At 46.4% G+C, this 18358-nt stretch overlaps 1 protein-coding gene across 1 annotated transcript in view; it reads left to right on the forward strand.

Moving 5' to 3' along the window:
* The first annotated feature begins 11931 nt into the window (after window positions 1-11931).
* The window catches only part of Ovol2 (ovo like zinc finger 2), a 29176-nt gene continuing 22749 nt past the window's right edge, over window positions 11932-18358 (forward strand). Inside the window, exons 1-2 of the mRNA XM_090352776.1 lie at window positions 11932-12210; window positions 12931-13172. Of these exons, the coding sequence (XP_090208902.1) occupies window positions 12111-12210; window positions 12931-13172 (342 nt within the window). The 5' untranslated portion in view covers window positions 11932-12110. The remainder of the gene's footprint in view (window positions 12211-12930; window positions 13173-18358) is intronic.

The following is an 18358-nucleotide window of genomic DNA, read 5'->3' on the forward strand; positions in this document are numbered from 1 at the left end:
TCTGAACTCTTTTTTTTTTTTGCCAGTCTTGGGCTTGAGCTCAGGGCCTGAGCACTGTCCTTGGACTTTCTCAAGGCTAGAGCTCTACCACTTGAGCCTCAGCACCACTTCCAGCTTTTTTCTATGTATGTGGTACCAAGGAATCGAACCCGGGTCTTCATGCATGCTAGGCAAGCACTTTAACCACTAGGCCAAACTCCCAGGCCAACAGTCTGAACTCTTATTTCCAATTCTCATATACAAAAATGGGAAGTGGGGCATGGCTTAAGGGTAGATTGAGGGGCTGGGACTTTGGCCTAGTGATAGAGTACTTGCCTAGCATGCACAGAGACCTAGGTTCAATTCCTCAGTCTCACATACATAGAAAAAGTCAGAAGTGGTGCTGTGACTCAAGTGACAGACCATTAGCCTTGAGAAAGCCCAAGGACAGCGCCTAGGCCGAGTTCAAGCCCCATGACCCACCAAAAAAAATAAAATGTGTCCAAGGACAGTGCCCAGGTCTTGAGTTCAAGTCCCAGGACTGTCACAAATAAATAAATTTAAAAAACCCATTTACTATAAGCATCATGTTTCTCAAAGTGTGACTATCTTGGAACAGCAGCAGAATTTAAAGTTTGAGAACCACTAGATTAAAGGACTCAGTGAATATATTCTGTAACATACCACAGAGCCAGTATTTTAGACTATGAAGCCCATGCAATCTCTGTGGCTTTGAAGTGGTAGCAAAGAGTAGCCAGAAACAAATGAATGAGCATATTAGCTTTGGTCTAATGTGGACTTTAGAGAATCAGATAACTGTTTAGAATGTAAGGTAGATGCCAGACAAAATAATTTCCTTATTTTTGAGAAAGAAAATGTCTCGTGTTGGGTACAGTGGCTCACGCCTGTAATCCTACAGATCTCAGGAGGCTGAGATCTGAGGATCAAGGTTTAAAGCCAGCTCCGGCACAAAAGGACCTGAGACTCTTACCTTCAATTAACATCTAGAAAATGGCAAGTGGGGCTTATCTCAAGGGTAGGGTGGTAGCCTTGAGCTGAAGAGCTGAGGGACAGTGCCCAGGCCCCCAGGCGGAGTTCAAGCCCCATGACCCATAAAAAGAAAGGAAGAAAGAAAGACAGAAAGAAAGAGAGAAAGAAAGAAAGAAAGAAAGAGAGAAAGAAAGAAAGAAAGAAAATGTCTCTCCTGTTACCTTTCCTCTCTTATCAGACTTTGTTAAATAAGAATTCCAGGAGGCCATTGTTTTACACAAACCTATTATAGTATATCCCAACAAATCAAGCTAAAGAAACAAACAAACTCAGTCTCAGGAGTCATTCTCTGCACAAGTCAGATTCACTATTCTGAAATCAAATGGCTAATCTAACTGACTTTCCCAGAAATTAGGATTAGGGAGATAACAGATAAGTTTCCCCAAAGTGCCAGCTTCCATTGTTATAATAATGAAGTTCTCTAGTCTTAATCTATAGACAAAAATATACACCTGATGTAGTTAGCTATTAACTAGTCAACTATTTTCCTATTCTGGTGTCCATACCCCTGCCTTAGAAGGAAGAGAACTTTAAAATGACTGATCAGCATTTTTTGTTTCATTTCTACTTTATTCAGTACTTTTCAGTCTGTAACTAACTTCCACTGCCCAGTCCACTGAGAAAGTCTTTCTATTTTATGGAATGAAGTGTCACTCAATTCTTGAAAATAAAACCAGTTAAGATTTAATTTTTTTTTGCCAGTCCTGAGGCTTGAACTCAGGGCCTAAGCTCTGTCCTTAGGCTTTTTCAAGGCTAGCACTCTACCACTTGAGCCACAGCACCACTTCCAGCTTTTTCTATGTATATAGTTCAGAGGAATTGAACCCCGGTCTTCGTTCATGCTAGGCAAGCCCTCTACCACTAGGCCAAACTCCTGGGCCCTCATATAAGATAGTTAAGCAGAGTTGTAATTTGTCTTCTAGCTATCTAAAAAAAAAAGTATTAGAAAGGTGGTCTACAGAGGGGTTACAGTTATGTAAGTCAGTTAGAGTATGTTTCTTTTTGGCAGTGTCACCCCTTCCCTGACTCTCCCAATTTTTCCCTCCAATCCCCCAAAAGCATATTTCTGTTCTTCTTCCTCTTCCTCTTCTTTTTCTGTCTTAGGGCTTGAACTCTGGGCCTTGGACACTGTCTCTGAGCTCTTTAGCTCAAGTCTAGAACTCTACACTTTTGAGCACCGCAACACTTTGGGTTTCTGGTGATTAATTAAAGATAAGAGTCTCATGGACTTTAGTGCTGGCTTTGAACCACGATCCTCAGCTCTCAGACTCCTTAGTAGCTAGGATTACAGGCATGAGCACCAGCACCTAGCCAATGGCAACTTTTTTTTTTTTTTTTTTGTGGTTCATAGTGCTTGAACTCCAGGCCTGGCTACTGTCCCTGAGCTCTTCAGCTCAAGGCCACCACCCTACCCCTGGAGCCACAGCCCACTTCCTGTTTTTTAGTGATTAATTGGAGATAAGCATCTCACCATCTTTAGTGGCCTGGCTGGCTTTGAACTATGATCCTCAGTTCTCAGCCCCCTGAGTGACTAGAATTACAGGTGTGAGCCACAGCCCCTGGCTCTTCCTTATTCTTCTTCTGTTGCCTTTGTAACTTTAAATGTAAGAAACAAATACATAAATTTTTTGGGGGGGAGTGTGGTTTACTGGAGTTTGAACTAATGGTCTTACCCTGTGAGCTACAACTCTAACCTTTTTGCTTTTAGTTATTTTCTAAATAGGATTTTAGCTGGCTCATGCCGGTAATCCTAGATAGTCAGGAGGCTGAGATCTGAGGATCAAGGTTCAAAGTCAGCCCTGACACAAAAGGACCTGAGACTCTTATTTGCAGTTAACCTCTAGAAAATAGAAAGTGGAGCTTGGCTCAAGGATATGGTGGTAGCCTTGAGTTGAAGAGCTCAGGGACAATGCCCAGACCAGGGATAGGGTGATAGCCATGAGGTAAAGAGCTGAGGGACAGCACCCCGGCCAAGTTCAAGCCCTAAAACCCACAAAATAAATAAATAAATAGATAAATAGAATCTTAGACTTCTTAGCTGGCTGGCCTCAGACTGCCATCTTCCTATTTTTAGCTGGACTATGGATATATACAGCTATATACAACTATAACCAGCTTGCAATTTTTAAAAATATAAAGTTTTTGTTTGTTTTTGCTTTTTGTTGTTGTTGTTGTTGTTGTTGTTAGGGCAAGGGTCACTGTAGTAGAAAATATAGACACCGGCCCATAATGTTTTGGGGTTTCTTTACACAGAAGATTGCATTGGGACCTGGAGTTTGACCTAGTGGTAAAGTACTTGCCTAGCATGCACAAAGACCCAGGTTGGATTCCTTGGTACCACATACATAGAAAAAAGCTGGAAGTGGTGCTGAGGCTCAAGTGGTAGAGCTCTAGCCTTGAGAAAGCCCAAGGACAATGCTCAGGCCCAGAGCTCAAGCACAGAACTGAAAAAAAAAGATAGTAAAACCAATTGTCATTAAGGGAAGGCTTTTTGACTGAGTCTAATCAGAAAGATCAAAGAAAAATAACTTTCTCAATTTCGTGTTAATATTTACCACAGTCCAATGAAATATTCCTCAGACAGGCAGAGATGACAAGTAATGATCATGAGTTAACTTGTAGAAACCGTGTAAGAAAATTGAGACATTCGTGTGTGCGTGTGTGTGCGTGTGTGTGTGTGTGTGTGTGTAGTAGTAGTAATTGTAATTCTTTCTCTTTATGACCAATAAGCTAGCCCTTCTTTGCTTTCTTGTCTTTGAAGATAGCTAGACTGAGAGAGCAGGCTCTTGAATCTACCTCTATTACAGTCTTTTTTTTTTTTTTTGCCGTTCCTGGGCTTGAACTCAGGGCCTGAGCACTGTCCTTGGGTTTTCTCAAGGCTAGAGCTCTACCACCTGAGCTACTGCACCACTTCTGGCTTTTTCTGTGTATGTGGTGCTGAGGAATTGAACCTGGGTTCGTGCATGCTAGGCAAGCACTCTACCACTAGGCCAAACTGCCGGCCCCCTCAATTACAGTCTTTAAAGAAAGACAAGATCAAGCCGGCTAGTTGGCTTACATCTGTAATCCTAGCTACTCAGGAAGCTGAGATCTGAGGATCTTGGTTCAAAAGCCTGTCCAGGTACTACAAAGCCCATGAGACGGATATCTCCAATTAACAACCAGAAAACTGAAAGTGGCACTGTGGCTCAAGTGGTAAGGTTAAGTAGCCTTGAGCTGAAGAGCTTAGGGACAGTGCCCAGGCCCAGAGTTCAAGTCCCATGACTGACAAAAAAAAAGGTAAGATCATGAGTCAGGGAGAGGTATGGACACAGGTTCATGAGGGAGGGAGAAATGTTGATCTAGAAGATGAGATCTGGCAGTGTGGGGAGGAGGGTCATGACAAACCAAGACTTAAGTCACATGCCATCATCTGCAGATATAAGTTTATGAATCTGGGTTCACATACACTTTATAAGTATCTTAAGCATATTTAATCGTTCTTCTAAGTGAATCAGTCTCAAGCCACTTGATTACATTTTATAGTTACCCCCCCCCCCCCGGTAATGATGGAGATTTGTTGTTTTATTATGTATCGTCTTAATTTACAGAGTCCAGCCCCATGTCTTAAGAGAGTAAACTAAAGACATTAGGCTTCAGCATCCTTTGGAGAACCAGCATCTAGTTCACAGTCCTTTCCATTGGTTATTAGAAGAACAGATAAGAGAGAGAGAGAGTAGATCTTGAGTTCTTAGCCAGCCTGGGATACATAGTAGGATCTTTAGATCTTTTCTTAAGAAAAGATCGGATGGGGCAAGGAGTTCAGCCTAGTGGTAGAGTGCTTGCCCAGCATGAACGAAGATCCAGGTTCGATTCCTCAGGATCACATACATAGAAAAAAGCTGAAAGTGGTGCTGTGGCTCAAGTGCTAGAGCCCTAGGCTTGAGGAAAGCCCAAGGATAGCATTCAGGTCCTGAGTTCAAGCCCCAGGACTGGCCAAAAAAAGAAAAAAGAAAAGAGAGGATGGAAGGAGATAATTTATTTGCTCACTTCAAGGGTAAAGGGGGAGATATTGCTTCTACAGGGCTGGACCCAGTGCCATGTGGAGGATTCAGTCTTTCTGTATCTCTTGGCTTTGCTTTCCTCTGTTGGTATCTTTCTTAGGTGGCAGAGATGGTTGCCCATTGCTAGACTTGATAATATCCTTTCCCTCCTCTCAGGAGAATGAGTTTCAATCATTGCTAATCCACAGAGCCAGTTCTGTTTGGGTCTCATGTCTGCCCTGGAAGCAATCACAGTGGCCAGGTTGACAGAAGACTCTAATTAGAACCCCAGGAAGGGTGGAGTCAGTCTGTCTAGATCTGCACAGGCTGAGAGTGGGGAAACAGAACTTCCCATGGAAATGAGACTGCAAGTACTGGACCATGATGGAAGGGATCTGGAGAGCAGGTGGAAACACTAGATGTCTTCCTCAGGTAGACTTGAAGCAGGTAGATTCCTCCTTTCTAGTACTGCTTTAGAAGCAAATATATCTTGACAGTGGGAAGGAAACAAGAGACCTTCGTTTCTAAGTTCTTTTTACTCAGTTCTAATAGACAGAGTAAGTCTCAGGAGATGGTGTCCTCAACATAAGATATCCCACCGTGGGACAAAGGGTTTCTGGATCCTGTGAAGCACAGCCTGTGTGTTCTTTGTATCCTAGCATATGCTTATCAAAGAGCTAAAGAGCATCAATCCCACACCATTTAATTTTCTTTCTTTCTCCCTCTCTTCCTTCCTTTTTTTTTTTTTTGCCAGTGTTGGGCTTAAGCTCAGGGCCACATGAGCCACAGCACCACTTCCAGCTTTTTCTATGTATGCAGTACCAAGGAACTGAACCTGGGTCTTTGTGCATGCTAGACAAGCACTCTACCACGAGGCCAAATTCCAGGCCCCACAATTTAATTTCTACTGGTATCTGATCCATCAAGTCCACATGATTTTCCTTTCTGGATTTTTTTTTGGTCAGTCCTGGGTTTGAGCTCCAGGCCTCAACACTGTTCTTGGGTTTTTCCTCAAGGCTAGAGCTCTACCACGTGAGCCACAGTACCACTTCCAGCTTTTTCTATGTATGCAATACTAAGGAACTGAACCTGGGTCTTTGTGCATGCTAGGCAAGCACTCTACCACTAGGCCAAACTCCGGACCCCATTCCTTCTGGATTTTTTTTTTCCCAGTACTGGGTTGAACTCAGGGCCTGAGCACTGTCCTTGGGCTTTTTCAAGGCTAGAGCTCTACCATTTGAGCCACAGCACCACATGGGCCTTTTCTATATAAATGGTACTGAGGAATTGTACCCAGGTCTTCATGATTGCTAGGCAAGCACTCTACCACTAGACCAAACTCCCACTTCTGGATTTAAAAAAAAAACAACACTGTTATCTCCAACACTTTAATTTATTAGTTCTAGAGCTTGAACTCAGGATCCATGTACTGTCCTGAGCTCTATCATTTGAGCCATAGCACCACTTCTGGATTTTTTTTTTAAGTGCTCAGGCTGGCTTTGAACCATGATCCTCAGATCTCATCCCCCCGAGTAGGCATAAGCCACCATACCCAGCTTTCTGTATATGCAGTACTGAAGAATTGAACCCAGGCTTCCTTTGTGCATGCTAGGTAAGCATTCTACCACTAGGCTACACTCCTGGCCCTCATAAACATTTTAGGCAAGTTTGTTACATCCCACAAAACCTGCAGATGAAGACTGAGGTATTGCTCAGTGGTAGAGCAATAATTCATTCCCTAGAATGCATTATTTATTTAATCATTCATTTAGTTATGCAATGCTGAATGAATGAATAAATAAAATTTAAAAGTCTGGGCCAGGAGTGTGGTCTAGTGGTAGAGTGCTTGCCTAGCATACATGAAACCCTGGGTTTGATTCCTTGGTACCACATACACAGAAAAAGTTGGAAATGGTGCTGTCACTCAAGTGGTAGAGTACTAGCCTTGAGAAAGCTCAAAGACAATCAGCGTCCAGCTTGAGTTCAAGCCCCAGGACTTGCAAAAAAAAAATAAAATCTATGGGTTAAGTTGGAAATTTAAAATTTGTGATGCCAGTATGGCCTAGTAGTAATGTGCTTGACTAGCATGCAGAAAGCCCTGGATTCAAGTCCTTGGTGCGTGTGGATGCACAGAAAAAGCCCAAAGAAGCACTGTGGCTCAAGTGGCAGAGTACTACTAGCCTTGAGCAATAGTGTCCAAAGACAGTGTTTAAGCCCTAAGTTTAAGACCCAAGACTGGAAAAAAAATAAAATAAAATTTGTGATTCTGAATCCTCCAAGTTTGTTAGTAGGATAAATTCTTCCATTTAGTATCCTCTTTAATGGCTTCCAATGAAATTTTTTCTAAGTTTATTCACTATGAGCTTGTGTGAATTTTTTTTTTGCCAGTCCTGGTGCTTGAACTCAGGGCCTGGGCACTGTCCTTGGACCCTTTTTGCTCAAGGCTAGTGCTCTGCCACTTGAGCTATAGTGCCAGCTTTTTCTGTATATGTGGTACCAAAGAATCGAACCCAGAGCTTCATGAATGCTACGTGAGCACTCTACCACTAGGCTACGCTCCTGGCCTATTGTGTGATATTTTGAAAATTCATTTTGAGATGCTTTTTATTTTTTGTTGTTATTGCAAGTCATTTTTTCTTTGCTGTTGCTGACATTTAGAAATGCAATTGATACATATAAATTTTCTCTGCAATGACGTCATCATTTCTCTTATTAATTCTAAAAACTTACTCCTAGATTCTTCTGGGTTATTTGTGGAAACAATTGTTTTGCTTACAAATGACAACTTTATCTTTTTCCTTGAGACCCGTGTAATGTAGGTTAACTTAAAAATGATGTAAAAGGCATCCGTTGTTGGTGGCTCATGCCTGTAATCCTAGCTACTCAAGAGGCTTCAATTTGAGGATCATTGTTCAAAGCCAGCTCAGGTATGAACATCTCTGAGACTCTTAGCTCCAAAACCACCCAGAAAATCACTCACAGTTGTGCCTCAAACTGGTAGAGCTCAAGCTTGAGAGAAAGAGCTCAGGGACAGCCCCCCAGCCTGGTGTTCAAGCTCCATGACCATCCAAGAAAAAATTATATTAAAATCTTTGTGCTCTTATTTCTTCCTTTATTCTCTTGGTACTTGTAAGAAAGTTGATCTAATGTTTAGTGGAGTGGTGAGACCTGGCAGGTTTTTTTGTTACTGGGCTCTCCTTCCACAAATGGGTCAGTTTGTAACAACATATATCAAGCCAGGAATGGTGGACCAGTCTGCAATCCAGCATTTGGGATGCTGAAAAAGGACCTCAAGTTCCAGGTAAGTCTGGGCTGCATAAGGAGACACTGTTTCAACAAACAAACAAACAAATAAAACAGAAAGTCAACAACAAAAGAGCACTCTGAAAAAAAAAATAACAAACCTAAATGAATCATGCCACAGAACAGGTTTGTACCTGACTGTTTTCTACTTGATTGTACATTACTGGAGAAATTAAGTCATTTTTGAAGCTGAAGCAGGACTGAGAATTTTGAGATCAGCTTGGAAACCAAGACCAGACTCTCAATAAGCAGAACAAACAAAACTCCCACAAATGACTGCTGCCTCAAACTTGGAGAATTATCAGGGCAGACTTGAAGGTAGAGTGGGCCTATGCAAGAAGGGGAGTCAGAGATAATCTTAGCTGCTCCGAAGATATAAGGAGAGGCAATATGAATGGACAAGGAAGAAGGTCTCGATAACCCTGGAAAAATATTATTGCATCAGTGCTGTTTGATGATAGATTACTTGGGTATCTCAATAGATATTTGAGATAAGGAGCTTCTGAGCACTGGAAGTATTCAAAGGATATATATATATATATATATATATATATATATATATATATATGTCAGTCCTGGGGCTTGAACTCAGGGCCTGGGCACTGTCCTTGGATGCTAGTGCTTTGCCACTTGAACCACAGTGCCACTTCCAGCTTTTTCTGAGTATGTGGTACTGAGGAATGGAACTCAGGGCTTCATGCTAGATAAGCACTCTACCACTAGGCTATGCTCCTGGCCCCTTATATTCTACTTTTAAGGCTGCAGCAAAGGCAAAAGTTGGAGTTTTGCATATGCTAACAATATTCATAAATACCTATCAGGTCTGATTGAAAATAAAAGAGAATGAAAACACACATTAGATGGGAGGGAAAAACTGGGAAAGAGTAAGGAAAGGGGTGATATTGTCCCAAAAGACATGTATTCATTACTTGACTCATGTAACTGTAACCCCTCTGTGCTTTGCCTTTAAAATAGCAATTAAAACAGAAAATATAAAATAAAAAACACATTACAATTCATTTCTTCTGAATAAATACCCAGCAATCATAAAATGAAATGAAATCATCTGCTATTCTCTATTCCCAAAGCCCAAAAGTTTGCATTGATTTTTGAGATTTCTAGGCATATATCCTATACTTTTATAATACTTTCAAATATTTTCAGAAGTAGACCAACTGGTCCAGGCACTCATCAATTTGAAATCCAGTTTTTTAAATATAAAAAAGCAAACTTAATTAATAGAATTAACTGCTTCTTGGATAACCTAAGGAAATTTGAATGAACTTTTGAAGACCCTTTAAGATGGGGGAGTAAGGCTGGGATTGTGGCTTAGGTGCAGAGTGCTGACTTAGCATGCATGAAGCCTGGGTTCGATTCCTCAAGTGATAAGAGTGCTAGCCAGCTTTGAGAAGAAAAAAAAAAAAAAAAAAAAAAAAAGCTCAGGGTCAGTGCCCAAACCCTGAGTTCAAGCCAGCCCCAGGACTGGCAAAAACAACAAACGAACAGATGGGAAATTCATAATTTTACTTTTTTTTCTCTTTCATTCAGCCAGGCTCTTTCTCTCTAGAAAACCTCGTTTATTGGCAGATAAAAATACATCTAGAGGGCCGGGAGTTTGGCCTAGTGATAGAGTACTTGCCTAGCATGCACGAAGACCTGGGTTCAATTCCTCGGTACCACATACATAGAAAAAAGCCAGAAGTGGTGCTGAGGCTCAAGTGGTAGAGATCTAGCCTTGAGAAAGTCCAAGGACAGGGCTCAAGGACAGGGCTCAGGCCCTGAGCTCAAGCCCAGGACTGGCAAAAAAAAAAAAAAAATACATCTAGAGAGTCTCCCAGAAGCTGCGCCACCAGCCTCGTGGCCAAGAATCGCGCCTGGTTTCCTTGTGCAGCAGTAAGACACGTCTCCCTCCACCAGTTCATCGGGGATCAAAGTCCTTTTCCATTCTTACATGGTTTTGTCTCTCCGAGAAAAATCTAGAATTCTGAGTTGACTCCAGACTGAGGTGAATCCTTGAGGGCAGCTCTGGAGCGACGATGAGTCGGTGTCTATTTCACAGCCCCAACGGAGCTGCCTGGCCCCTCTCCTCTCCGTGCGCCTCGAGAATACTCCAGCCGAGCCAAGAAATCCGTTACCAGGCTGCAGTGTCCCCAAGGCGGCAGGGGGAGGTTGGCGAGGGGTGGGGGGAACCTCTCTGTGTTGATTCCAGGGCCTCGTAGACTAGGTGCGCCGCCCCAGGTTGCAGGCAGGTGAGGAGGCCGGTTTTGTGAGCTGCGGATGCCGGGAAACCGCTGGCCGGGCGCGCCCCGGAGCGCCCCGCAGCTGGCACACTTCTGACCACCCTCCTCGCCGGACGGGCGCCCGCGGCCATCCGGCTGTGTGGACTGCCAAGAGCGCACTGCCACAGGGCCCTGGAGGGGCAGTGAGGCCCCCCAACACGAGTACAAGGTGCACTTGGAAACTAGCACCTTTCTTTTTCTTTTCTTTCTTTCATATATATATATTTAAACCAACTTTGTCCCTCATCGTCTCCACACTCCCTTCCAGAATAAAGATAGAGGGAAAAGTAAAACAAAAAAGAAAGGTTTCCATTCATCTCCCCGGTTGAGCCGTGGAGAGGGCGTTACCTACCTTCAATGATTGGCTTTCTGGAAAGAAAGGTATTTCCCAGCCCCATGATTTTGGGGCTGGGATGGCTATCCAGAGACAGCTATAACGGGAAAGGGTGAGGACGGGAGACTTGCTTTGAAGCTCTGTGTGCGTAATCGACACCTGGCTTTCGTTTCCATTGTGTGGTTTATTTGTGGGGGGTGAGGGAGCTGTTGAGGCGCAGGGTCTTGGAGTGGACGGCTGCTTTGGGGGAGCACACCGTTTTTCTGCTCCTGCAGGTGCGGACCTTTACGAAGTATCCTCCTTGTGTTGACTGAGGGGCTTTGTGGCAGACTGCTGGTCCATTTAAAACTCCCAATTTCCCCCTTTACCACGCAGCGTCTCCCTCCGCCTCCCACTCCCGACCATCGAGACTTCAGCAAGCCCTGGATACAATCCACAAAGCCATTTTTGTTTGTTTGTTTGTTTTACATCAAAGACAAATCCACTGGTGTATGTTGGTGGGGGAGAGAGGGAAACAGCTTGTGAGAGACCCTGATTTATGGGAGGGGGTTGGTGCCCGGGAAAGCGGATCTAGAATTTTACTTTAAAAGATATTCGTTTGTTGAAGTGCACGCTGATGGGGAAAGGAGGCAGGGGGGTTGATTTTTTTTTAAGTTCTTCCTTTTTTTTTTTTTTTGAAAAAGAGGAGTGGGGACGAATCAGACGTTAAATTCTTTTGCAAACATTCATGCCTAAGGAAGGGCTGGAACAGGCAGCCCCGGCCGCCGGAACCGGTCGGACAGGTAGCGAGCTTGTTGACACCGTTATGTTGCAGGGCGCATGCTCGCTCCCAAGTTTCCTGGTGCCTTTTCTATTTCACCTTATGAAACTTTTTCCCCGGCGTGGTATCACCCGCGATTTAAGGCATAGGTGTCGCCGAGCCTGGAGGCTGGGAGTCGCCGGGAGTGAGAAAGGTGGGGGAGGAAGGAGGGGGGGAAAGAGAGGCCCGGGCAACACAGCGGCAAGAGGGGTGGAGGAAGAGGGCCGGCGAGGCGGGAAGGTGGGCTCCGGACGCCGGGAGCCGGGGACCCAGCCGCCGCCGCCCCTAGCCGAAAGCCGCCAGAGCCAGGGGAGGGTCCGCCCTCCAGAGAGGGGCTCCTCACCATGCCCAAAGTCTTCCTGGTGAAGAGGAGGAACCCCGGAGGCTCGGTCCGCAGTTGGGATGAGCTCCCGGATGAGAAAAGGGCAGACACCTACATCCCAGGTGAGCGCGGCGCGGGGGCCGGGCCCGGGAACCCGGCGCCCGGGCTGGGGGCCGGGGTGGCCGGGTTTGCTCAGTCTTTGGGCCAGAGTTGGGCTCCCCACCTTCCTCCCTCTTTCGGTTGCGGACTTTAAAAGAGAGAGGGGGGGCTTCCTTCCCCTAAGGAGGAAAGATGATGCAAACGAGCCTGAGAAGCCCGGGCGACGCCGAGATCCCTTCCCCCTAGTCGGAGCCTCTATTTGCCCGGCGGCGCGGGACCGTTGGCTGCAGCGCGGGCCAAGGTGTCCCAGGAAGCGGGTTGAAGGACAATAAGGGTTCACCCAGGGAAGTGCGGAGAGCTCCGCCACCTTCCCGCCCCCCCTCCGCCCCGAGCTAGGTGGGGAGAGGTCAGACCCCCCCCCCGCCAGGGGCGCACAGGGAAACTTGGCACTCGGGGGACCTCCTCCACCCCGCGTGGCCCTCGGTTCCTCGTGGGCATCGGTGTTGGGGAGTGGGTGGGTGAGGATCGGCTCCCCAGCACCCCCAGCTAGGTTGTGGGGGGCGGCGGGGGAGATTTACTCGCCTGCCCCCGCGACGTTGCCCACTTGGCCAGGTGCCCAGGTCCCGGGGTGGGGCGGGGCGGGGGTGGCACCACCCGCTGGTCAAAACTGCCTCCGGCTCCGGGACCTGACATCGCTCGTGTGGGTGTCGGGGTGCGACCTCTTCCTCCCCCCCTCCCCACAGTGGGCTTGGGCTGCCTGCTCCGCGATCCCCCCGAGGACTGTCGTAGCGACGGCGGCAGCAGCGGTGGCGGCGGCGGCGGCGGAGGCAGCGGCGGCAGCAGCTCCGGGGAACCGGGGAGCGGCGAGAGCAGCTTGTCACCGCGCGCCCCGGACTGTGACACCCCCGAACCCCACCAGGCCGAGAGCCCAGATGGACATCTGGCGCCGAAGCAGCAGCGCCCGGTTGCCAGGTCAAAAATCAAGGTAGGGTGTCGACTCTGCCCTCGCCGCCACCTGCGCCACGCCCTGGCGTCGAGCTCCCGGGGGCTCGGCGCCCCTCCCTGCCGCGCCCGCCCGCCCGCGCACCCCGGGCACCCCGCGCCCTAACCCGGCGGGTCGCGGCTCTCGGGCACCGGCACCTGCCCCTACCCCTGTCCCTGCCCCCCTGGGCGGCGGCCAGGGTTCCTGGGTGCGCCCGGTCACGGGTGCCGCGGCTCCAGGAGGCTGGCTCCCGACGCGGATGCCGGACGCCTAGGTGTCTCCGATTGGTGCTGGAAACTGCCGAGGCCTAGCATGGTTACTTCCCTTCTGCCAGTTTTGTGGCTCAAAAACTGGCCGAGGAGGGGCGAGGGGGGGGGGAGAGAGAGATTGAGAGAGAGAGAGAGAGAGAGAGAGAAAGAGAGAGAGAGAGAGAGAGAGAGGCAGTTTACACCCTCCGGAAAAGCCAGTGGGCATCTTGGCACACAGTAGGCCTCTTGTGACCACAGCTATACTCGGTGTCGCGCGCGTGCGCGAGTTAGACACGGACTATTCTTTAGTTGATGAAATGGATGGGGTCGCAATGATTGGTTCACTTTTATATTTAGCACTCGTAACCCTGTTAGGGTTCAGTGTCGCGCCTCTGCCCCCCCCCCCCATTGAGAATAATGGCCCAGCGCCTTAGCTGGATGTCCATCTGTGCTTTCTTAGGTAGAACTTCCAAGATCACCTGTCCAAAGTATCTGCTACCCCCCCCCCCCAATTAAGAAATCTCATTCCACTGACTCAGCCAGATAAGAGGTAGGGATGACATTTTATTAAGAACATAATCTCGGTTCCTCTTGGCTTAGTTATTGTGCCACCTGGTATAAAGTGCTCCCGGCTGCTAGGGACCTCTAGAAAGTCCTAGCGCCCTGGCTGAGGAGGGGCTGGGGTAGGAGAACTTAGGTCTTAGTTTAGTGAGGCGAAAGCCGCCGTTACTTTCCGGTAGGGAGTACACTTGACTGCCTGGAGGTATTGGGAGAGAAGTGGGGGGAAAGTTTGGCTCTACGGGTGGGCTGGGTTGCATTTGGTTTTGAATTGAGATTTAAAACTAGGGCTGGATTCCGTGGAAGAGATTTCTTTAAAGGCTTTGTTAGATGGTGTAAATTCGAAGCCAAGTGGCGCCAGGTAATTCTGGGCTAGGTGGGGTTAAGTGAGAGGGAAGTTTGCCTGAGGCTGGTAGACGGCCCTGGGGAAAATTCTGGGGTAGTGTCCCAATTGCATATTTATCACCAGATTAGAAAGACAATTGTGATGTTGTTTTGGGAGCTGCCAAAGCCCGTTACTCCGTCTGCCTCCCCTCCCCCCCAACTCTCCCCTAGTTTACAACCCCCCATCCCTCTACAGAGAGACCAGAACAATTCCTTCACCAGCATTTTGGGAGATCTTTCTTGTCCCAGGAAACAGCCAACACGATTTGGAACCCTGGATTAAAGGAATAAATTCACCTGTGTGCTGGGGGAGGGGATTTGGTGCCTCTTGCTTGCTTGCGGACCGTTAGCAAGCAGCCTGTTTATTCCTTCCCTCGGAGCATTTATTTACCGACCACATTCAGTTTCCTATTGTCCCCCTCCCCCAAGTGGGGGCATCTTAATACCAATATACTCCAAACGTTAGCTGTGGTGTTGGTGGTTTTCAAATGGCAATTTTCAAATTAATGGATCTTAGGGCATTGATGTGATTTAGCTCCGAAGTTTTCTTTACAAAGAGTGCTTTAGCTTGTTGGTTGGTTTGTTTTGATGCTGGTTGGAATCCAGGCCCCACTTTTTTGGTTGCTAATCAGAGATAAGCATTTTTGTGTGCCCTGCCTGGCTTTAAACCATAATCCTCACATCTCGGCCTCCTGAGTAGCTAGGATTGCAGGCATGAGGCACTGGTGCCCAGCAAGAATTAGTTTCTTAACGATTATGAAGAAAGCCACCAACCCAGAGTTGTAAACATACTAGTTACTAGTTAAGCCCTCTACCACTGAGCTACATATCCATCTAGCCCTAGTCTTTGTTTTAATAACTCAGGAGTTTGGCCTAGTGGTTAAAGTGCTTGCCTAGCATGCACGAAGACCCGGGTTCGATTCCTCGGTACTACATACATAGAAAAAAGCCGGAAGTGGTGCTGAGGCTCAAGTGGTAGAGCTCTAGCCTTGAGAAAGTCCAAGGACAGTGCTCAGGCCCTGAGCTCAAGCCCAGGACTGGCCAAAAAAAAAAAAAAAAAAGAAATAGCTCTTAGAACCAGAGGAAAGACAGATTTGAGACAGTTATATGTACTGTAGAGAGAAATAAACCGTCTATATTATTGGGTGCCTATTGTGTGCAAGGTAGCTGGGTGATTAAAAAAAAAAAAAGAGCCCCCTATTCTGGTGTAAGAAACACTAGGCTCCGCTAACATCTAGTGGTTAAGCAAATTAGCCCTGGGTTTCTCAGTTTTTAGCTATGTGACCTTGAGCAAGTCATTCACCCTCTGGGCCTTTGTTCTTATCTGTAAAATGGAGATAATAATGGTTTTACTTAGTAGATAAGTAGAGGATAAGTGAGTTAGGGGAAAATTTTTTTTTAATTGAAAAAATGAGTTAGAGGTAGGATATGGTATGTGTCCCTTAACTAGATATTATTTATGTAATGGGGAGATACAAATAATGCCAAAACTGTGAAGCTAGCTTGCCTGCCTGCCTGCCTGCCTGCCTTCCTTCCTTCCTTCCTTCCTTCCTTCCTTCCTTCCTTCCTTCCTTCCATCCTTCCTCTGTCCCTCCCTCCTTCCCTCCTTCCCTTCTTCCCTCTCCTCCTCCTCCTCCTTCTTCTCCAGGTCTAGGGCTTGAACTCACACTGTCCCTAAGCTCCTTTTTGGTCAAGGTTGGCATTCTACCATTTGAGCTACAGCCCCACTTCTGGCCTTTTCTGTGGTACTGAGAAATCGAACCCAGGGCTTCATGCCTGGTAGGCAAGCACTCTACCACTAAGTCACATTCCAGCCCCCAGAAGAATTCTTGATATGGATTTGAAAGCTGTGGAAGTGGGATGAGTATGGTTAGGCTTTAGGGTGGTATGAGCTGAGTCCTGCAGCTTGAGAAAGGATCAGGGCCCAAATTGGAGGACAAGGTGGCATGGTCAAGGGACCAAACCAAGAAATTCAAGTGCTCACATAGGCAGAAAAACAGCTCTAGAAGGTTTTTGGAGTAGAAAACCTCTGTGAGGACCATCTTACCAGTCATAATCATAGATAAGTTATCTCCTCAAAGCTCAGTTCACTGACCTGTAATGTAGAGCCATAATTGAATCACTCTGAAGGGAGCTGTATAGGTTAAGCAAGATAATGAATACCACATGTGCACGCAAAAGTTGTCAGGCAGGAAGTCAGCTGACAGTTACTTACAGCAAGTTTTAGTAATGTCCAACATTGGATATTACTACAGTAGGGACCTGGGATTGGCCCAGCTGATTGTGTTGATGTGGGGACTGAATCTGGAAAGAAGTTCTGGCGTTAGGAAATGTCCATCCTAGCCTAGCTGCCTTTTGACTGTGGGCCTGGGGGAAGGTTGTGAAATTCTCTTTAACTCATAGATAATTATCTATGAGGTACCTGCAAGGGCTCTGTAATTTTCTGTAGGGTGACACCCCCACATATACATCTCAGATACATCTGGGTCCCCTCTAGGGATCCATATTGCCAGGTCTCCAGATGTGAAATAGAGAAACCAGGGATATACATACCCACCACTTTTGTCCTTCAGAGTCTTATTATACAAAGTTTGGACTCATTCATTCCTGAATCAGTGTGGCTGGTAGGGCACAGGTACAAGTAGGGATTACCAAGTGAATTTGTCCTCTTTTCTCATCCCATTCTGTCTTTCTTTATCCTATTCCATGATTCCTTCTCAACCTTTTTCCTGGCTCTTTGGTATATATCCTCCAGGGAAGACAGATACATGAAATTTTCTCTCGCAACACTTCACTTCCTCTTCTCTCTCCCACCCCCACCCCCGTCACCCCCATTTAGGACTTTATGTGCTTCCTTAGATTTTCCATGGAAGGCTGGCGCTCTACCACGTGAGCCTCTCCTCCATGACTGATGTTTGTTGGCTAATTGGAGATAAGAGTCTCTTGGATTTTCTGCTTAAGTCTGACTTTAAATCATGATTCTCAGATCTCAGCCTCCTGATTAGCTAAGATTCAGGTTTAAGTTTCTAATGTCACTGGCTTCCTTATCGCTTTTAATTATGGAGAACTTCAAAAGCAGAATAGTATGCTATATGTCTGACACCCATAGCCAGTCCTGCCCACTCCTCCCACAATGTGGCTTCGAAGCTTATCATAGCGTCATACTATAGTCATGTACCTCATAACCACAGACCACTATACATCTGTGGGCCCAGAAGATTACAGTGCCTGCTGACTTCTTAACAATCCATGATGTTTGCATAACCGCCTAATGGGGCATTTCTCAGAATGCATTTGTCATTAAGCAATGGCTGACTGTGTATCAATTACAAGTAGTTCAGAATGTGCCCTTAATGGACAATGACTGTAAGACTCTCTCCCCCTTCCCCACCCCCCACAGTCCTGGGGCTTGAATGCAGCTTGAACACTGTCCTAGGGCTTTCTCAAGGCTAGAGCTCTACCACTTGAACCACAGCACCACTTTCAGCTTTTTCTATGTATGTAGTACCCAGGAATTGAACCCAGGTCTTAGTGCATGCTAGGGCAAGCACTCTACCTCTGGGCCAAACTCCCAGTCCCTCTTTTTTCTTTTTGCTGGAACGTTTTTGGGATTGAACTCTGGCTCTTTTTGCTCCCCAAGCACTTTAACACTTGAGCCCCTCTTCACCCTTCAACTAAGTTATCTGTCCTGAGTCTGAAAGAAACTTTTTGCCAGTTCTAGGGCTTGAACTCAGGGCCTAAACATTATCCCTGAGCTCCATGTTGCTTAAGACTAGGATTCTACAACTGGAGCTATAGCACCACTTCTGTTTATGATACCAGGAATCAAACCCAAGACTTCATACATGCTAGGCAAGCATTCTACCACTAAGCCACATTCCCAGCCTCCTTCCATTTTTATTATGTCCTTATATGCTTATTGTTGAAGAATAGGGTTCAGTTCCTTGTATGCATTTTTTTTTTACTTCATTGTATGAGCATTGTCAGTCTCTGTGTTTG

The sequence above is a fragment of the Megascapheus bottae genome, chromosome 18, assembly GCF_031878675.1.
Source record: "Megascapheus bottae isolate mThoBot1 chromosome 18, mThoBot2.hap1, whole genome shotgun sequence".
Classification (NCBI taxonomy): Eukaryota; Metazoa; Chordata; class Mammalia; order Rodentia; family Geomyidae; genus Megascapheus; species Megascapheus bottae.